General features: G+C 37.5%; 1 protein-coding gene across 14 annotated transcripts in view; it reads right to left on the reverse strand.

Moving 5' to 3' along the window:
- ZMYND8 (zinc finger MYND-type containing 8) overlaps window positions 1-17,859 on the reverse strand; it is a 65,066-nt gene that overhangs the window by 36,542 nt on the left and 10,665 nt on the right. For 9 of the 14 annotated variants that reach the window (XR_014887811.1, XR_014887812.1, XM_085241989.1 and 6 more), the window contains exons 1-2: window positions 15,367-15,505; window positions 5,583-5,653 (exon numbers count right to left, since the gene is read on the reverse strand). Coding sequence is in view for 12 of the 14 variants with exons in the window: in XM_085241989.1 (XP_085098115.1) it covers window positions 5,583-5,653; window positions 15,367-15,380 (85 nt within the window). In the remaining 2 variants the exon portion in view is untranslated. Of the gene's footprint in view, window positions 1-5,582; window positions 5,654-12,691; window positions 12,802-14,292; window positions 14,329-14,962; window positions 15,151-15,366; window positions 15,506-17,859 lie in introns of those variants that run through there. The other 5 variants (XM_085241985.1, XM_085241983.1, XM_085241986.1 and 2 more) reach the window with 4 other exon arrangements.

Genomic DNA, 17,859 nt, shown 5'->3' on the forward strand with positions numbered 1-17,859 from the left:
TTTGAAAACTACTTACATTAAACCAGTGTAAGTTTCTCCTGCAGCTCAAGCCTGAGAATGTCAGGGATTTGCACATATGTGAGTGAGAACTCAGGCATCACAAACTGACCTGAATTACATATTTGACTGTTTTCAACTGACAAGTTATTGAAATGGCCAGAGATTTTCTGAAGGCAATATAACTGAGGGGGGGAAAAAAAAAAAAAAAAAAAAAAAAGGAATAGACAAGAAAACAGCAACGCAAAGGTGTTTTCTTTCAGGTTTAGTTTTGCTGGTGGAAGAATCTAAGGCCTTTAACTGTCACTGTTGCAAATCTACCAATCTGCAAGGGAACTAATACTATGAACAGTTTTTAATTCTGCTTAGATAAAATAGGAATGTCAGTACCTACTTAAACGGAGTTACTTTAACTAGAACTGAAAACTATAAAGAATGCTCTCACTTTGGAGTACATCTCACCATGCCAGTTCACTGACAATCAGTACATATCTCTATCATCTCCTTGCTTCTTCCAGGAAACTTCTGACACATATTGAGCACATCAATTCAAACCAAACTTTTCATCAACGAGCATCAATTGTGCACCCATCTTTTCTACTTGAAAAGGCAAGGATCAGATGGCAGTAGCACAGCACTCAGAAAAAAATGCTCCATATATTAAATGAAGGGCATTACAGAAATATAATGAATTAACATTTCATTAAAATTATGATAGATTTAATTGTACTATTGAATTAATTTGCCAAGTAGTCTTATCCCACTTACTTATTGATTTTTCATTATGTAATTTTGCTTTAATATTACTTCAATATCACTGCTAGTGCAAGTGAGAAAACGGATACCTGAAATAGCCCTTTAAATTCTAATTAAAAGCTCTCTGTTCATTACTAATTTATTATTAATTTTTCTATGTTACCAGTATTAATGTAAGTAATTATGAATGTTCTTGCAAAACACCCATCACGGAATAACAAGCTAGCCTGAGCTTCACCTAGGGTTTAAAAATAATTGTTTGACTATGCCCATCATGCAACTACAGGATGAGTAATTGTTGCTGCCAGGAGAAGATTGGACTTCTAACTACTCCATCACTTCTCCCTTCCTTCCTCCTCTTCAAATGCTCTGAATCCATGTATTCTAAATGGTATTGAGGTAAATCAATCAAGTATTCTGAGAGAAAAAGGAGCAACATCACTCCAAGTCATCATCCTTACAGTCTGATTTGGTAGAAGGCTCAATTACTGCTTTATATGGTTTCCACAAGTATGAAGACTTTCATTTATACATATTTTTTATTATCCTGAACAGTTGCTAACAGATTTATGATTGTTCAAATCCACTATTATCCTATATCAAGCTCAATTATCTACAAAACACTTAACAAAATGATGGATAACTCTTTTCGGACTTATATGCAAACTCTGAGGCATTTTAATCTTATGCCAGGGTTTTGAAATATGATGCAGTTGCAATCAACCACTAAAGCCCTGTTTACATTCCAGGAACTTCAACTGGTGCAATTAACTCAATTCAGTTGCTTAATGTAATAAATAACAGAGGTTAGCCATGGTTGTGTAAATCCAGATGAACTCCTACATTGCAATTGCAAGTCCAAAAAGAGACTGCTACATGTTTCTTCAATTTAGAGCTTTGGAAGACAGAGAGCAAGAAATACATGGCTACCTCTGGCAGTGTAAGGGAGGTAAGCAGCTTATGAGCTACAGACTGGCTGCAGGGGGACTTGCTGCCTCAAGGCACTCCTGTAGACCCTCAGTACTAGAGAAAAAAGCCTCAGGCTGTACTACTTTTCACTGTAGAAGTTTCAAATTACATTTCACATGGAGGCAAGGATTTCATATGCGGTGTCACTGCACCAAAAGTTGAAACAATTATACTATTATAAAAATATTACAAAAGATAGAAGTTTTCTAGAAATTTGGTTTTACTAGTCATTTTGTATTTCTACTTAAAATATCTGAACAATATCTTTATCACTGTGAGACACCATTAAAAGACAAGCCTTAAATACAAACCTGCCACATTACAAAAGTTGTCCAAGAATTCTTACCATTAAGTGTAGTAATGTTTCAGTATATGATTTTATTATACAGCTAAGACCATCTAATGATGAGCTGCCATTGACAGGCACATCTGATCCTAGCTATGACATCTATTCAACTCCCTAGTAATCTGGTTCAGGGAGATAAGCAGGTAGAAAATTACTTCCACATCCAAATCCTTAACGGACTTAGAATCGAACTGGCTAAGTGCCAGCGCAGACACAAAGGAAACGTAAGGAACACATGACTGATGATGGGAAGGAGGAAGTTAAAGAGCTCCTTTTTACTAGTCACTATGAAGCAAACAAGAGCACTAGCTGAAATACATGAAACCTTTATGGAAGTCCACCTGCCACTACAGCTAACATCTACTGGGAGGTAAGCAAATAAACAAGCAAAAAAATAACCTCAGCCTGAAATTAAAAAGAAAAGTCTTCAAGTTAATAGTAGAAAAAAGCCCATGAAGAGCCTACTGTTGTCTAGATAGAACAAGTACATGGAAAGACAGAACTGCATCAGACAATAATTAAGCTGGTTACACTGCTCTGGGAACACAACCTGGAAACACTGAGGAAATCCTCCAGAAAGCCTTGAAAGCTCTATCTTGAAATATTTAATATACAAAGTTAAAAAGTAGTCCATAGGGCTGGAACAGAAATACAATAAGATGTTTCTGTCAGAAATGTTCATGTATGATATGCAGAGGACAAAATATTACAGTAATCTACTCCATGGCCTTTTTCCTTTGCTAAATAGCAATCTGCTTCTGCATTTGTTCCGGTTTTTTTGTTTGCTCGTTTGTTTTTTAAGAATTCTTTTATTCTCTTGAAGCCATCATTTTCCATTTCCAGATCTCTGATGTCTTACACATGTTTGTTCTGATCAAGACAGCAGTGTAGTTATACAACACTTGGGATTCAACTCCGGCTTCTCAGAGCATAATAACAAATAAATAAAGCAGGGCTCCATGCTTCCCTTAAGGGCTTATCAATCCAAGATCAATTTCCTCATATACATCCTCTCAAAAACACACAAAGCAAAATTCTGAGCAAGATTACAGAAACAGTCACCCTATCACACCACCATTAAACCTTGCTGCAATTTATCTACCTTACATAGAATATAAAAGTAGTTTTTTAAATTCTGCTTTCTGACTTTTCCTTTGCAGAAATGCTCCACTAAACTAAGAGGATCGAGGACCTTGTTTCAATCTGTACAACAGAAGCCAAGAAAGATTCACTTCAGCAGGCTTGTAACATAGCCAGCTCTTGCACTAAGCAGATGACACTTAAGATCCACTCCCTTTTATCTTCTATGCAAACTTACAAATTCAACTATTATATAGTTCTACCACGAATTCATAAATTAAGTTGGAAATACAATAAAGCAAGATGGCTTACAGACAAATCTTAAGATTTCTTTACATCCCACATCAACTTCTTCACTGACAAAACAGCTGAAAGGGTGGGCAATGGCTATTTTTCCCCTTAAAATAGCGTTGACATGGTTTTTGCCCAACATACAGTCCAAATTTAACAAACCAACTAAATGAAAGGAGTGACTAGTCAAATAAATATCACAACCATTACTATTATTCAATTAATTCAACTTCTGTCAGGTTTTATCTTTCCTATGGTGATGTTTGACCAACAAAGGCCTTTCAGATCAATCTCACTGATATTTAAGAGTCCTTCTGTCTACAGAGCAACGACTTCTGGCCACAGTGACAGGTTGGGCCAATCTAAACTAGCATTATGGTAATCCTGTCTTTGTTTTACAAACCACTCTCCCTTCAATCACTACAGGAGCTTGCCCATGAGCTTGTTCAGGGAGTTGTACCAATAGCAAACTCAGTACAAAACACAAGTCTTCTTTTTTCTATTTTGAATTGATCCAAGCCCAAGCAATGGGAGCTATAAGATCACAGGAATGAAAGATGAGATTGGAAGATGAAAGTCCACCCCTTTCAATAATTATGAGTCATGCCTTGGGAAATTTCAGTTTAACCCTACAAAGAAAGCAAAAGGTTCCTTGTGGGCTTAATTCATTAAACTGGAACACCTTGAGGTCAGATCAGCACTCCAATTAAGGTAAGAGAACTGAAACCTGTTGTACATCTGTTTCTGTGCTAAACAAAGCAACAGTGTGAAAATGCAGACATCTAAACAAATATTATTAAACTCCTAAAAGTCTTTCAGATACCGAATTTCAGAGTGACAAAAGAAACAATTTAGCTCACTTGACACGTGTGAAATTTGTATCATTATCATCAATATCTGGGTCAAAGTCTTCCCAAGGTGAACTGAAGGTGAATTATGCCATGGGCAGCCAAATGCATCTAATAACTCCCCTTGCCTCCTACATCAGCTGGGATCTAACAAGCCCCTCAAAGGAATAAAGTGGTGGGACCACAAAGTTGGGAGTAGGGAGGACCAGGAGATATCCTCTTTCCACAGTCATTAAAGCAAAAAAAAAAAAAAAAAAAGAAAAAAAAAAGTTTCTGCTAGCTTTGTCAACTGAAATACAGAAGTAAACATCAAAAATGGTCCAAGGATGGAGGTTGAAATGCAAGATAATGAGCAGAGAAGGAGGCAAAGGGAGCCAAAAGGAGTAAGCAGAGTAAGCAAATCTCCTATGAGCTCAGACAGATGACAGAGATGATATATACCTCATCTAATCCTACCAGAGAACTGAAAGAAAATTACTATCTGAAAGGACAAAGATGACAGAAATGCAATGCATAAAAGCAACTAAATTGCTTGGTTTACCTGAAAGCCAAGTCTGTTACAAGTACAAAAGGAGTGTGGACAGGCAGCTGGCATTCAACTACACTGAACTGTAGCAAGTAATCATGTCCAAGTATTTCATTGCAGGACACTTTTGTTGCTCCAGTCCAAGTGATGGTGGCATTATTTAAACCAATAGAGATGTTTACATCTTTGAGTTTCTTTATATTGAAAGACAACAGAATTTGCCTGTAGTAATTCATTCACAGAAAAAAATTAAAAACCAGAGGGACAGAAATTCCCAGTCACCTGCAATACTACCAAATTTACTTCAGATGGGATAATGGAATGCATACATTAACATTTTTAAAACACACTGTTCAGTGGACCAATTTTTGTGGAAACAAGAATGTTAGTGTTCTTCATTCTTAGGAAAATTAGGATTGGTCACTATGTATGAAATACTACCTCCATATTATTAGTTTCTCCTATATTGCAAATCTTCAAGGGAAGCCATGGCAAGTAAGATGATACAGAAGGCTGATGTTCTTTCCAGGGACCTAAATTTACTTGTGCATAAATCAGAAATAACAATGGAGTGTGGGGGCTGGGTATGACACACAATGAAAGCTAAGCAAAAATCAAAACACATTCCAAGATCCAACAGTCACTGTAAAAAAACAGAGTGAGTCTTCTCTCAAGTGCAGTTTCACCATAGATGGTACAGTTTTCACTATCCTGGTTTACAAATATTTTTCTCTGTTATGGAACATGTGAAATATTCCTTCTCACTCACCTTTGGATCGAGTGGAGATATCCATCCCCTCCACCACCTCCTGCTCTGCCTTTATTTCCTCTTCAGCCAAACTGCAGGAACCAAAAAAATGAATTAGAATAGTTTTAGACTGTCTTATTCTCATATCTGACTTGAAATACAGAAATTCAGCATGACTCTGTCAAACAGAACTACATTAATATTTCTGACAAAATTTAAAATATGCTATTTGCCAGAGCATACATGGACTAAAACATGGAGAAAAACAATCCTGATATACATGCATGCTGCACGTTACCTATTACCTATTATTAAGGTAACACTTCCATACTAATGACAATCTAATAACAAGTACTGAGGATTATGCCACTTTCTATACAGACTGCACATGACAGACAAATAGGAATTCTGTTCCTTAAAGCTCCTAACCTAAGGCCTCTGTAAGCTGTGTGAACAGACTCCTGCTGATGCTGAAATGCTTGCCCGCATCAGTGAACAGATTAGCTGAAGTAACTAATTTAGTGACACAAAAAAGTCTGCAAAATTAGAAAGTAATGCACAGTTTTAAAAAGCCTTGAAATTATTTACTAGTTTTTAAATGAGTATCTATAAAAGAAAATATTTATAAACTATTGGGAATAGAACTTCATGAATTATTATCTATAATACAGAGTAAGCAGAACCGAGTGTTACTATCATTCAACCACACATCCTTATACAGACACGTCTAATTTAATCCAGGTAGGATTAAATGATTAATTAGATGACAAAATATATATGACTTGCTGATATTCTACTTTCTTATATTGATATCATGCAGGAAAATAGCTCAATAGATCTTGCTAATGAAAGCCATCTGAGGAAGCAAAGTGGAAGAGACAAAAAAGAAGTGCTGGAGTTACATGCCAGTTTAGGAGATCTGACTACTACAGATGAATGAAAAAGAAAAATATGACATTGACTGAAGCAAGCCCAAATTGAAAAATCATTGACAAATGCAGTTATGGTGCCTGAAGCAGGTATCACAGCTGTCCAGTAACACAACCAAAGCACAACAGCCAAGTACAGCGTAAATCTTTTCCTCTGCAGTAATAACTCACTGTCCAGCATGTTAGTATAAGCTGCTGCAGATACCAGTTTACACAGATATGGCAGACTGTGAGCTACTGCTGGTACAGAGCATTCTACCCAGCTATCCTAGCTAAGGGATGTCTATTTCTGCCATAGAGGCCAGAAGGACAGCTAGAGACCTTTGTTTTAGCCACTATGGCTAAATCTGCCTAAGGCAGCTAAACAGAGCTCTGAAACTACGTGGAGAACTTGGGTTATATTTATAGCAGAAAAACTTTTCAGGCTGACAAACAGTTATATTAGCAGGAGTTTTGTTACTAGTCTGAGTTGAAGCAGTTTCCTAAAAAAAGCAAAATGTACCAGCATGACTTTTTAGTCTGGCATTTGTCAAAACCACTTTTAATCAACTCTACCAGAGAGTTGGGCTGGAATTCCTTCCACACTCGTAAACAGTATAATTGTGTCAGCAAAAATTTTAAACACAAATGAACAGAGCTCAGTGTATGGAAGACCCAAACTGTATGGAAGACCCAAACCTGAGAAGATCCATCAATTCCAGAAAACATTATTGTATATTTGTAGTTCATATATAGCAATAATTCACAAGTTCTATTAACTTGCTGTTAATTCCAGCAGCACAGAAAGGGAGCCATGTGATCAGAATTATGGTAAATGTATAGCACAGTTGACCACAGCCCAATGCTTCTCAGATTTATTTTGCATGGACAGATTAAATGCATAGCATAGTTGACCATAATACAATGCTCACCAATTTACTATGCATGGGCAGATCAATTATACTGTGCATTTGTTACACCCTTTCCCAGAGGGCCTCCAGCAAAGAGGAGCTGGCAGTGTGTTGCAGACACCAAAACATTTCATGCACCACTTGCCTCTGCCCATTCTCTTTCCTAAGCAATGGGAAGGGATGGGTTTACAGGATGAGTTCATTGTTCTCTTCCCATGTTGCACTCTATTTTCTTCCCTTCCCCCTTTATAAAATCTTATTTTCATATCACCAAACTGTAATAAAAGAATACTTTTTAAAAAAATCAGCTTGCAAATATGTATTAACACACTAACTCCATGAAAAGTGAAGTAGTTAGGGCAGCATGCATTGCCTGTACTTAAAATACAGATCCAGTTTCAGCAAATCAGACATACAATCTTGTAACAACTCAGCTTTAGGCCTTAAAGACCATCTTACACTAGTGGCTACTAAAAGGGAAGGTCTCAGCAACACCTGACTTGTGATTACAGAAGCCACATTAATTTTAATTGGATCAGTTCTACAATTTAGCTCCCTGCACAGGTGTGTGTGCAAGAAAGAGGAAATGAGAGTGAAAGGCATGTGGGGAAGGAGTGAAAAGTGACATACCCTTTTAGCAGTTGCTCACGTTTACATTACATTAAAGCAGCCCAGACATTCTAGACTCGTCTGAACCTATCAAGTGTGTTTTGTTCATACCACACAACCTCAAGGGAACATAATACAACAAGAGAAACAAAATAGTTGCTACAAGTCAGTATGAAAAAGCCCAGAGTTGTGCATGGATACAATCTGAGAAATGAGCGTGGCAGAAAGCACAGTAGCAGGAACTGTCCCTACATCCCTGACCAAAGCAGCTTGGGAAGTAGCAGCTGACTGAAGACTCTTTACTCCTGAAGGCCCAAAACCAATACTGCAGTGTCACGTGATTAACTTCACACCATGACAGGATAGTTCTTCAGCTGTCTCTTCCCATGAGAATATTTTAGAAAATTCAGCCAGATCACCATTTAAAGCATTCTTTCAGTAGACCTAAAGAGACAGGAAAAACATTCTCCATACGCAGTCCCAAGATGTACCAAGTCAAGGCTTTTGATTCATCTCTGTTCGTCCTATAAAAGATGGGATCTGAAGCTTCTCCAAAGGTTTGAAATGCAAAAGTACAGTCAGAAATGCTCACCACCTGACACAGAAGTTACACCTTTGTTTCAGCAGTGGAGGTGAATATATCCTACCCACACACCTGCACCTGTCTTTCAAACAGAACTAAAATAAAATTCAGCAGATATGCATGGCCCTCCAAAAGTAATGCCTCCAAATTATTCCCACAGGAGCTACAACAGCTACAAGGAGCTGTCAAGCTTCTAACATCATAAAATAAGAGGCACTACTTTCAGAGCAGGTCTCATGTATACTACAGTTTGAAAACTGATCCATAGAGAAACAGACTATGTCCTTTTTCTCTATTACATTTAGCCACTCTCTTGTTTAAGAGCATCAGAAAAAAATTACTGAGGTTATTTAAAAAAAAAACAAACAAAACTGAAGTGTTAGAGAAGAGGATTTAAATAAATGTGTTACACATAGCCATAAAAGATACCTAAACTCAGCTCTTCAGCAGCACATCCCATTGTTTGACTTGATGCCATTTTTATAACTTGCCCAACATGACACTGAATGGGGGTAGTGATGGCTGAAATGGAAATCTTTAAAATATAAGCTTGTAAATACATGCAAAAATTCACAGCAAGTTTACAGTAACTTTTCTAAAGCTGACAAATCTTTTCACCTTTGCACCTGCCATTAACATCAGGATCATGCTGAAAATGCTGTAAGCAGTACTTTCAGACACAGAAACTTCATCAGCCAAAGAGTTCAAATGCGGTAACTCATGAAATAGGTATTTTATTACCCATAGTGAAAATAAAATGAAAATTAGAAGAGCATCAAAATAAGTACAAACAAGCATCTATTTCTATGTAAACAATAACTGTGTGATCAAGCAGACCACCCTACAGAGCTATATTTCAAAGAGATTTCATTTTTGCAGGGCTTAGAGCTGTTCTTTCAGCCAGCATGCATTGCTATAGGTACGTATACTAGGGACGTGACATCCTCAGGTCACGATCAGAAATGATACTTGTATGTATGCAATTAAGTAACTAGGTGAATACAATAAATACCTTGTATTCTTCTGGAAGCTACTCTTGCCTCTTAAGATGAGTGAACACCGAATGAACACAGAGGAGCGTATTTTAAGACCACAATTGAAATTTAAGCTTTGCCAGTTTCACTGTCAATTGACCAGAACAGCAATTAATCATTTAAAGCTTCCCCACTTGTACTGACAAAACTTACTCTAGAAAAGACTCCTAAAATGTTAAGCTAATTTGTTTCATGCAAATTATGTTAACATGTCTGAGAGGGGGGAAGGGGCGGAGGTTATTCCTTCAGGGATAGCTGAGGACAGAAAGAAAAAAAAAATAAAGGTTGCAAATACACAGGATTTAGTGATAGTTCAGTAAAAACACAAAAAGAACTTAGCTGCACCATCTTTAAATATTCTACATTAACCTGAATAGGTTTTGTTGTTTTTTTTAAATCTAAATTAAATCCAGTTTTTCAAATTTCAGACAAATAAAATACTGATTTCTGTTTAGGAAAACAATTCCTCTAGCAGTAGTACTTATTTGGAAAAAAGAAGTACATATACAAAAATTTTTCAAGCTGCTCTAATCTATATAAACTACCAAGAGCAATTAAAAGTTGCAGATGAACTACTGCACCTTGACATTTAACCAAGAAAAACTGACAGATATGGAAAACCACTCAGAACAGCCAATGCCCACATACACAGTCTAGATCTACATTAGGGAATAAACACATTACTTCAAGAATTATATACTTATGGAATTCATTTGCCCTTTTAATCAATAGAATACCAACCAAAAAAAAAGATCACACTAATTTAAGACTGTAAGCACTAAAACTGAATTTCATCCTTAAGGTAATTCCTGTCTCTCCCTTATCACATCTGTGAGCAGCATTCCAAAATAATGATTTCAAAAAACTGCATTCAATAAAAATTTGAGAAAAAAATATTTGCATGCCATTGCTGAATAAATAGCAGCTTTGTATAAGCACTCACCTATAACAGTCTCTTACTCATCGGTAGCTATGCTATTTATGCAGGATTCTTAAAATGGCGTCTGACAGCACTGCACTGCCTCATTCCTGCACTGTAGTTAAAATGGTAGCAGTTTATTCAATAAACAGTAATAACAGTATCTCTTGTTTAAACAGCAGCGCTATATTTGAAGCAAGCATCTAAAGATCAGAAATGGTAAAGTATGACAGAAGGACACCTGACATCCAAATGTTTAACTAAAAAGGCACAAGACGGGGTTTTGTGAAGTCACAGGTTACTAAGGAAATCACTCCATTTTAGATTCACTCTCCAGTTTGAGCCTCTCATATTTTATGTATCCTCCTGCAGAATCTCCTGCAAAATGCTACATTTCTACTGTGCAATTCAAATGCACAAAATGTTTTCTCAGCTATCTACACACAGCAGCTTAAGCCAGTTACCTCAGCTATCGTGCAAAGCCAAAATATAGATATTTCAAGAACACTTACATTCTTTTCAAAACCTTACTGCTGTTCAGTGTATATTCAAAACAGTGCCACAAAAGAGAAAATCAGGGGTGGGAGGGAGACCCTTGGTGACATGCAGTCCTCTGAAGACCATAAACACTACAGCTGAGCTGAGGCCCAAGCATGGCAACATTCATAGCTTCAGATTTCAGAAGCTAAAGGCATAATTCAAGAATTAAATTTGAAAATAAATATTTATAGTGGCTATATTATGAATGTTAACATACTGCTACAACACAATATTCATCAGTATAAATCACAGATGCCACAACACCTAAAGGGTTAACCTGAAAATGACAAATAAGCATCAAATAAATAAAATTCAGTTTCTGTGCAGCTGTTACTAAATTAGACATTAACCCATGAATACAAGACATGTTTGTTGAAAAACACATTTAAAAAATACTTTCTAAACACAATTTCAAAGGCCTACTACAATGGTTTTCAGTTTGTGGTTTGCAGACCCCTCACAGTCGGTGTACTACTTCCAAGGGGGTCGCAAACAGCAATTTAGTAAATTAATTCTGTTCTATCTGGCTTAGATTCACTATAAAGGGATTCATGTATTTATGGAAAAATGTTATGATTAACTTTCACAATATTTAGGTGATTGAAGTTAATATCCAGAATTCCAGACAAAGAAGAGGGGAACTTTTACTAAGATTTATAACCCTTAAACCAGTAGTGCTGAACTAGCACCATTACTATGGAAAACTGATTATCGCCCATCACTTTTCAGCTATTGGATCCACATGACCAATACACTTGGAAACAAAGCAAAAAGAAGAAAAAAAAAAAAGCCAAACAGCAACAACAAAGCAGAAGTGATATCACAAAATGGAAGACAGGTCAGGAAGTACAGCCAATTGAAGTTTGTGAACGCTGATATCAACAGCTGAATTTCTAATTCAGTTGGCCTGTTTCTAATTTTTGAGCTTGAAGTCCCTTTCAGTACATGCTCTCTCAGTATAATTGTAGGTTTTCCCCTACATTTCAAAACTCCTGCCTGAAGAGAGAGGGGAAAACATCACGTTCAGAGTGGCTTATATTCTGCTCTTTTTTTCATTCTCACTGTTAAGCAGCGTCATTTGTTTAAAGAAATCACTCGTTTTTCCCTAGTGCTATTTAGCTTCCAACTAAAACAGTTTGCCTGGGAAGAATGAAAGAAGCATGGAGCTTTTAAAAAGCTACTGTTTTCATCATAGTTTATAGTCCAGATCACTCCTTTGTTTTTCTCCCACTGCATTCTTTGTCCGGCTAATTATAAAAGTAACAGGATGTTGGCACAAAATAATAATGGCTAATCATGTTCATCCTGGGCAATTCAAACGACTCCTTAGTAGCCTGAAAGTTTAAAGTGCAATTATAAGATTAACTGCTAGTTACATTAGAATAGTGGCTATTTAGTGCAATCTGAATAAACCTCAGCTAAACTGCTTCATGTATGTTCTGTCTAATTATGATATTAACAAGATCCAGTCCAGTAAAATCTTGGGTAGAAAGAATATGTGCTTCCCCCCCACAGTCCCCGTGACGACCACATTAACAAAACCCCATATTCCATTTGTCCTGAACAGCAGAAAAACTGCAGTGCTTCTTATTATGCAATCTATGAAAGTGAGTGATAACATCATACCTTGACAAAGCACCAAAAATACATGAAATTCTTCAGCTTGGCTGAAATTGCTTAACTTAGATGGAACAAAGATGGTAGAAATTTCCAGAAGGCCTTTCTCAGCCTTGCCACTGCAATTGTCAATCTTTAACCTACCCTGTGCTTCTATTGGCTCAAGCACTCCATGGAGCAGTGTGATTGGGCTGATCTGTAAAACAACACTGCTGTCTCTACCTTGCCTCAGACATCTTGCTGCAATGCAGACATTTATTTTTTTGTGAACTATAAAAGAATTATGTTCGAGTGATTAAAAATAGGGAACTTCAGCAGACTCATGATGCTATGTTTCATTCCACGCACAAGGACAGCTTACACAAATATGCCTCACTGTCAGCAGCGTGTCTGGAGGTGCAGATTTGAAACAGATTCTAGTTTAACAAAACCTGTGGGAGCCATTTTAATACAAGCTTTTTGATTGCAGATCACTTACTCCTGCTTCCTCATATTAAACAAATATTATGTTGTGCAATTCCTGAGACTGAGAGTAAACTGCTAATGTGTACAACCTACTGTTAGGAAAATTATCTCCCAATGTAATTTCTGTTTTTAGCAATCGAAGAACAAAAAAACAAAGTAACATCTTAGCTGTGTTAGCACCTTTGCGTACGCCTGAAAAATGCATTCAAGTTGCACACAAAACTGCTATTACATGAAACTCAGTGGTACAGCACAGCAGTGTTTCAGGTTGCAAATTGAACTATAGACACTTACAATGTAATTTTTTTCGGGTGTGGGGGGGGAAAGGGAGGGGGAAGTTAAGCAAAGCTAGGTGCTTACAATAAGATACTCACATAGAGAAACAAGTAACCACAAGAAAATGGCTATGTTACAGAATGCTATCTTGGCAACAGAATTTAACATGCAAGTGTACCTAGGTGCTGCCATTTTTAAAGCTACCCGAGCTCAAAGCTTCCTAAAATCATGGAAGTGTGTGAACTGCTAAAAGCAGGACAAAAAATGATACTGAAGCTCAAAAGAACATCTTTCCACTGCTTCTGTAATGATATTGGTGATCACTGAAAAACAGCTTGTTAAAACAAGCACGCAAAGGTTACAATTGAAATCTTAATAAAGAGCACAAAATGCTCTACATCAGTCACAAATTGAGCAACATTATCTGATATTATACTTTGTATACCTCAAAAACATATGCTCATTAAGTACTATTTACTTCACTTTGTGAGGTCGCTCCATAGCTGAGTACTAGCACTCTCATCACACCTTACAAACCTAACAACCAAACTGCGCTTTACCCTTACGAGCGTGGTAATTAAGGAGCTAGGAACAAACAGCAAGTAGAATATTTGTTACTGATCTGAGGAAAACAAAAGTATAAGTTTCAAACTTTAGAAGCAAATTATTAAAAAAAAAAAAAAAAAAGCAGTGCATTCAAATTGGAACAGTTTACACATACAAGTCCCTTAAAATGGACGCTAAACAAATCGGATTTTTTACATGGCTAACCTCTAAAATCAACTCATCTACTGCACTAACTGACCCAGTAAAAACAAAATGTTTGGAAAACTATTAAAAATGTTTAGAGTAGCATGCTGCTTACTTACCAACTGTTCAAGCACTCATCTCATTTTTCCAGTTAAGAAGATACAACAGGCTGGCAGATTTGGGAATTGATCAAAAAGGAATTTCTTGAAATAATTACGTAGCATTAAACCAAAAGTTAAAAAAAAGACAAAAAACAAGAACGAACAACATGTACTACTGTCATGAACCACAGATGATTTTATATCCTCTGGACTCCACAACACAGAACTGTGGCTGATACAGTGTAAAACAAAAAGGCACAGATAAAAGGTACATTAGTTTACTCAAAATATGTAAAAGAAGAAAGCTAACAGTTAAAAAACATTTTCCATAAAGAATCAGATTTGCAAACTGATGTACTGCTGCATTTTATTGAGCAGCAACACATTTCCAAAATCTGCAGCATAAAAACTCCCTTTTAAAGGAACAAAATATTAACCATACAGTGTCCCTCGGAAAGAGAAACACACTGTATTAATTATCCCTGCAAGAAAAAGAGTTCAATAATCATTTTAAGCTAAGATAAGCTGCATAAAAAACATGATGCAACAGCACACCAGCACCTAGGCCCAATATCTACAATCAGCCATTAGCAGTTTTTGCTGATGTCTAGGTTTTTTTAAATCCCATATTTTTTCAGAGATAACTTATCTTAGCTATTCCATTCATTGTTTAGAAAGGTAAACTTGCCTGTTCTTCTGTCTGCCATTATCCCTGCTTGACTCCCTGTAGGGCAGTTAAATGCATCTGCTCCCTAGCTTCCATTTTCTCTTCAGCAGGCATGTGACACAACAGACAATAGTGCTGGCAAACTGCTCAGAGACAGAAAGCTTCTTTGGAATACCAGGATCTTGTTAAATTCTAAAAACACCAGCCTCCTGTGAAGAAGTAGGTATGCCAAGGTTTTGCCAGTCTGCAAAATAAAGCTGTGGCTAATGGCTACTAACCATGTGACCCAAGAAAGCAAATTTAAACAGTTTCAACTTAATAAAGTGCTGTGGTGTGAGTTTTGCACAACAAATCACAGAGAATCACACTCTCAACCCACAACTCATAGGTCTTAGAGAAAAAAAAATGTAAAAAGTAAGGCTTACCTCTGTGGATGCATTGTTAACACAGTGTTATGTCAATACTTATAAAACATGGAGGACAGGCTCTCAGTACTCAGACAGAAAGGGCTTGGCACTTCAGCTTGATGATCTGTCTTCCTAATAAAAGCTAATCCAGGATTGGCTACTTTGGTAAATCTGAATGTAAAGCTTCAGGGGATTGGCTGAAACACTTCCTGAGCGATTATCTTTGTGCAGCTCTGGCAAGCAGGAGCCATCCTGTGCACAGAGAAGACAGGCTAAGCTAGGCCCGTTTCAGCAAAAAAACTCGAAAAGAACTCTCAAAAGCCGACTTCCCATATGAAATACGTAGATTTTCAAGCAGAGGAAAGCGATCACAAACTGCCTGCCTGAGCAAATGTGTCTCAACGTGTCCCTGCTGAAGGCATTTGGCTATTTTAAACCTGAAGAAGGACGAGTTCACCCAGGTCACAAATATGATTCTTTAGAAACAAAAAGCTAAATTCACTTTTCTGGTGCTCTCCCCTGTGTTTCACACAGTGAAAGCAAAGGTACAGAAAGGGAACAAAATAAACTGAAAGTGCATATTAAAACTGGACATTAAAAACTGAAAATTCAGACAGAGTCCTCCAATTCCAGAATGTAAACACATGAACACCGACTGCAGCAACCATACACTGACAGTGGGATTTATTTATTTTTTTTTTTCAGACAATATGAGCCAAACCCTACATGGGAGAAGCCTGATGGCTGATTTCGGCAGCAAGTAATACACAACTGAAATTACATTATCAAAGAGGGCTGTTGGCATTCAGTGCACGCCTTTCCTGACTATAAAAATGCTGCAGAAAACGACCCAAACTATGGGGATGGCAGGGATGGCAGCGATGCACACCCGCAGCCCGGCCACCCCGGCCCCCACCCTGCGGCCTGCACGGCTGCCCTGCTGCAGGCTGCCGTGCTACCAGCCGCAGCCGCCGCTTCCTGGCCATTAACCCTGTCGCACTTGGTGCTTTTTAAGGCAGCAGAACCTCCACGTGGCAAATTATCAGTCTGCTTTCACAAAAATGGATTAATGCAGCTTGTTGGATTCGTTTCTGCTTTCTTTGCCTTTTATCTTCTGTGCAATAAAATGAGAAAAGAGCATGGAAGCGGCCCATGTGGCCAATGCCCAAACACTGTATTCAAAAATGCTTTAAGTCCTTTCCCTAAAACTCTGCAGTTTGACTCTCTTTCCTAATACAGCAAAAGAGGGAGGATTTATCACTGTGCCAGTGAGGAAGGAAGTGTCATATGCAGATTAGTATTTCAAAGGTCATCTCTTTAGAAATGCTGCAGCAAGGCTTCGCATTTTTGTTCAGGATTGTGTGTCTGTATTGGGTAGCTAGGCTTTAACATTCTGCTGCCATCAACAAATTACAAAGGAAATCATAGATGAGAAGGTGATTCTGAAGCATACTGCATATTATCAGAGGGTTACTTCTGCAAAAACAAAAACTAAGAGAGTTATAGATGGACAAATTCAGTATTAAAACAGTAATTATCAAATAGTGAGCTAAAACAACCAAAGCAAAATAAAGGTTCTTCCAACACAAGATTCAGGATTGTGCAAAAATTATAGAATACCCTCTGCCATTAATCAAGGCTAACTGCAAACAGAACATACACTTCACTTAACCCCAGTGCTAATTACCCCAGAAACAATCACCATGAATAAAGATAGCTCTTACCCCTTCCTTCCCCCCCCCAGCCAGCCTCAAACAGCTTCTCTCATGGTACAACTACGTTACCACTCAAATCTCTACACTTGAGAGCTGACATGACTCATAACTATGCTACTCAGTAAGATTAGTACTAGTACTCTGTGTTACTCTGTATTGAATTCAGATTATTTCTTGAGATATCATTGTCAAAGGAAAACCACCATCCTATCACTGTGCTTACATTCTTGGCGTTCCTGTGCTTTAGGCTGCAACAGAGGATTAACAGCCCACAGTCTAAATTCTCATCTCATAAGTAATTCTGGAGTCCCTGCTGGAAGCATTTTCCCTTTTTAGCTTTGGCAGCATTTTTCAGGGCAAGGAGCAGGAAGGCTCATGGATTACACTGGCAGTTGGTTCTGTTTTAGGAATGTAGCAGAAATGACAGTGCTGCTATAAAGGGAATCGTACAGCCCACTGCAGCAGCAAGAACGCACTGGAAATGCATGATATTCAAGTGAACACTTACATCAGTTTTAACAATTCAGACCACTCCAGATTGGTTTCTTTTTGAATGCATACTTAAAGCTCAATGCCACTCAGAGACGCCAACTGCAAATACATAAATACCCATATTTTGATCCATGCAGTAATTCTACAAAAAGATTATCAGACATTTATATTTATACTTATTGACTGCTCTATTCCAATATTATTCTGTTAAAATAATAATAATGCCAGTGAAGTACAGCAGGGAAATAAAACTAAGCACACTGAACTTGTCAAAGCTTTGTGCTACCCAAGACATGATCCAGGA

The sequence above is a fragment of the Meleagris gallopavo genome, chromosome 22 (genome assembly GCF_905368555.1).
Source record: "Meleagris gallopavo chromosome 22, MGAL_WU_HG_1.1, whole genome shotgun sequence".
Taxonomy (NCBI): Eukaryota; Metazoa; Chordata; class Aves; order Galliformes; family Phasianidae; genus Meleagris; species Meleagris gallopavo.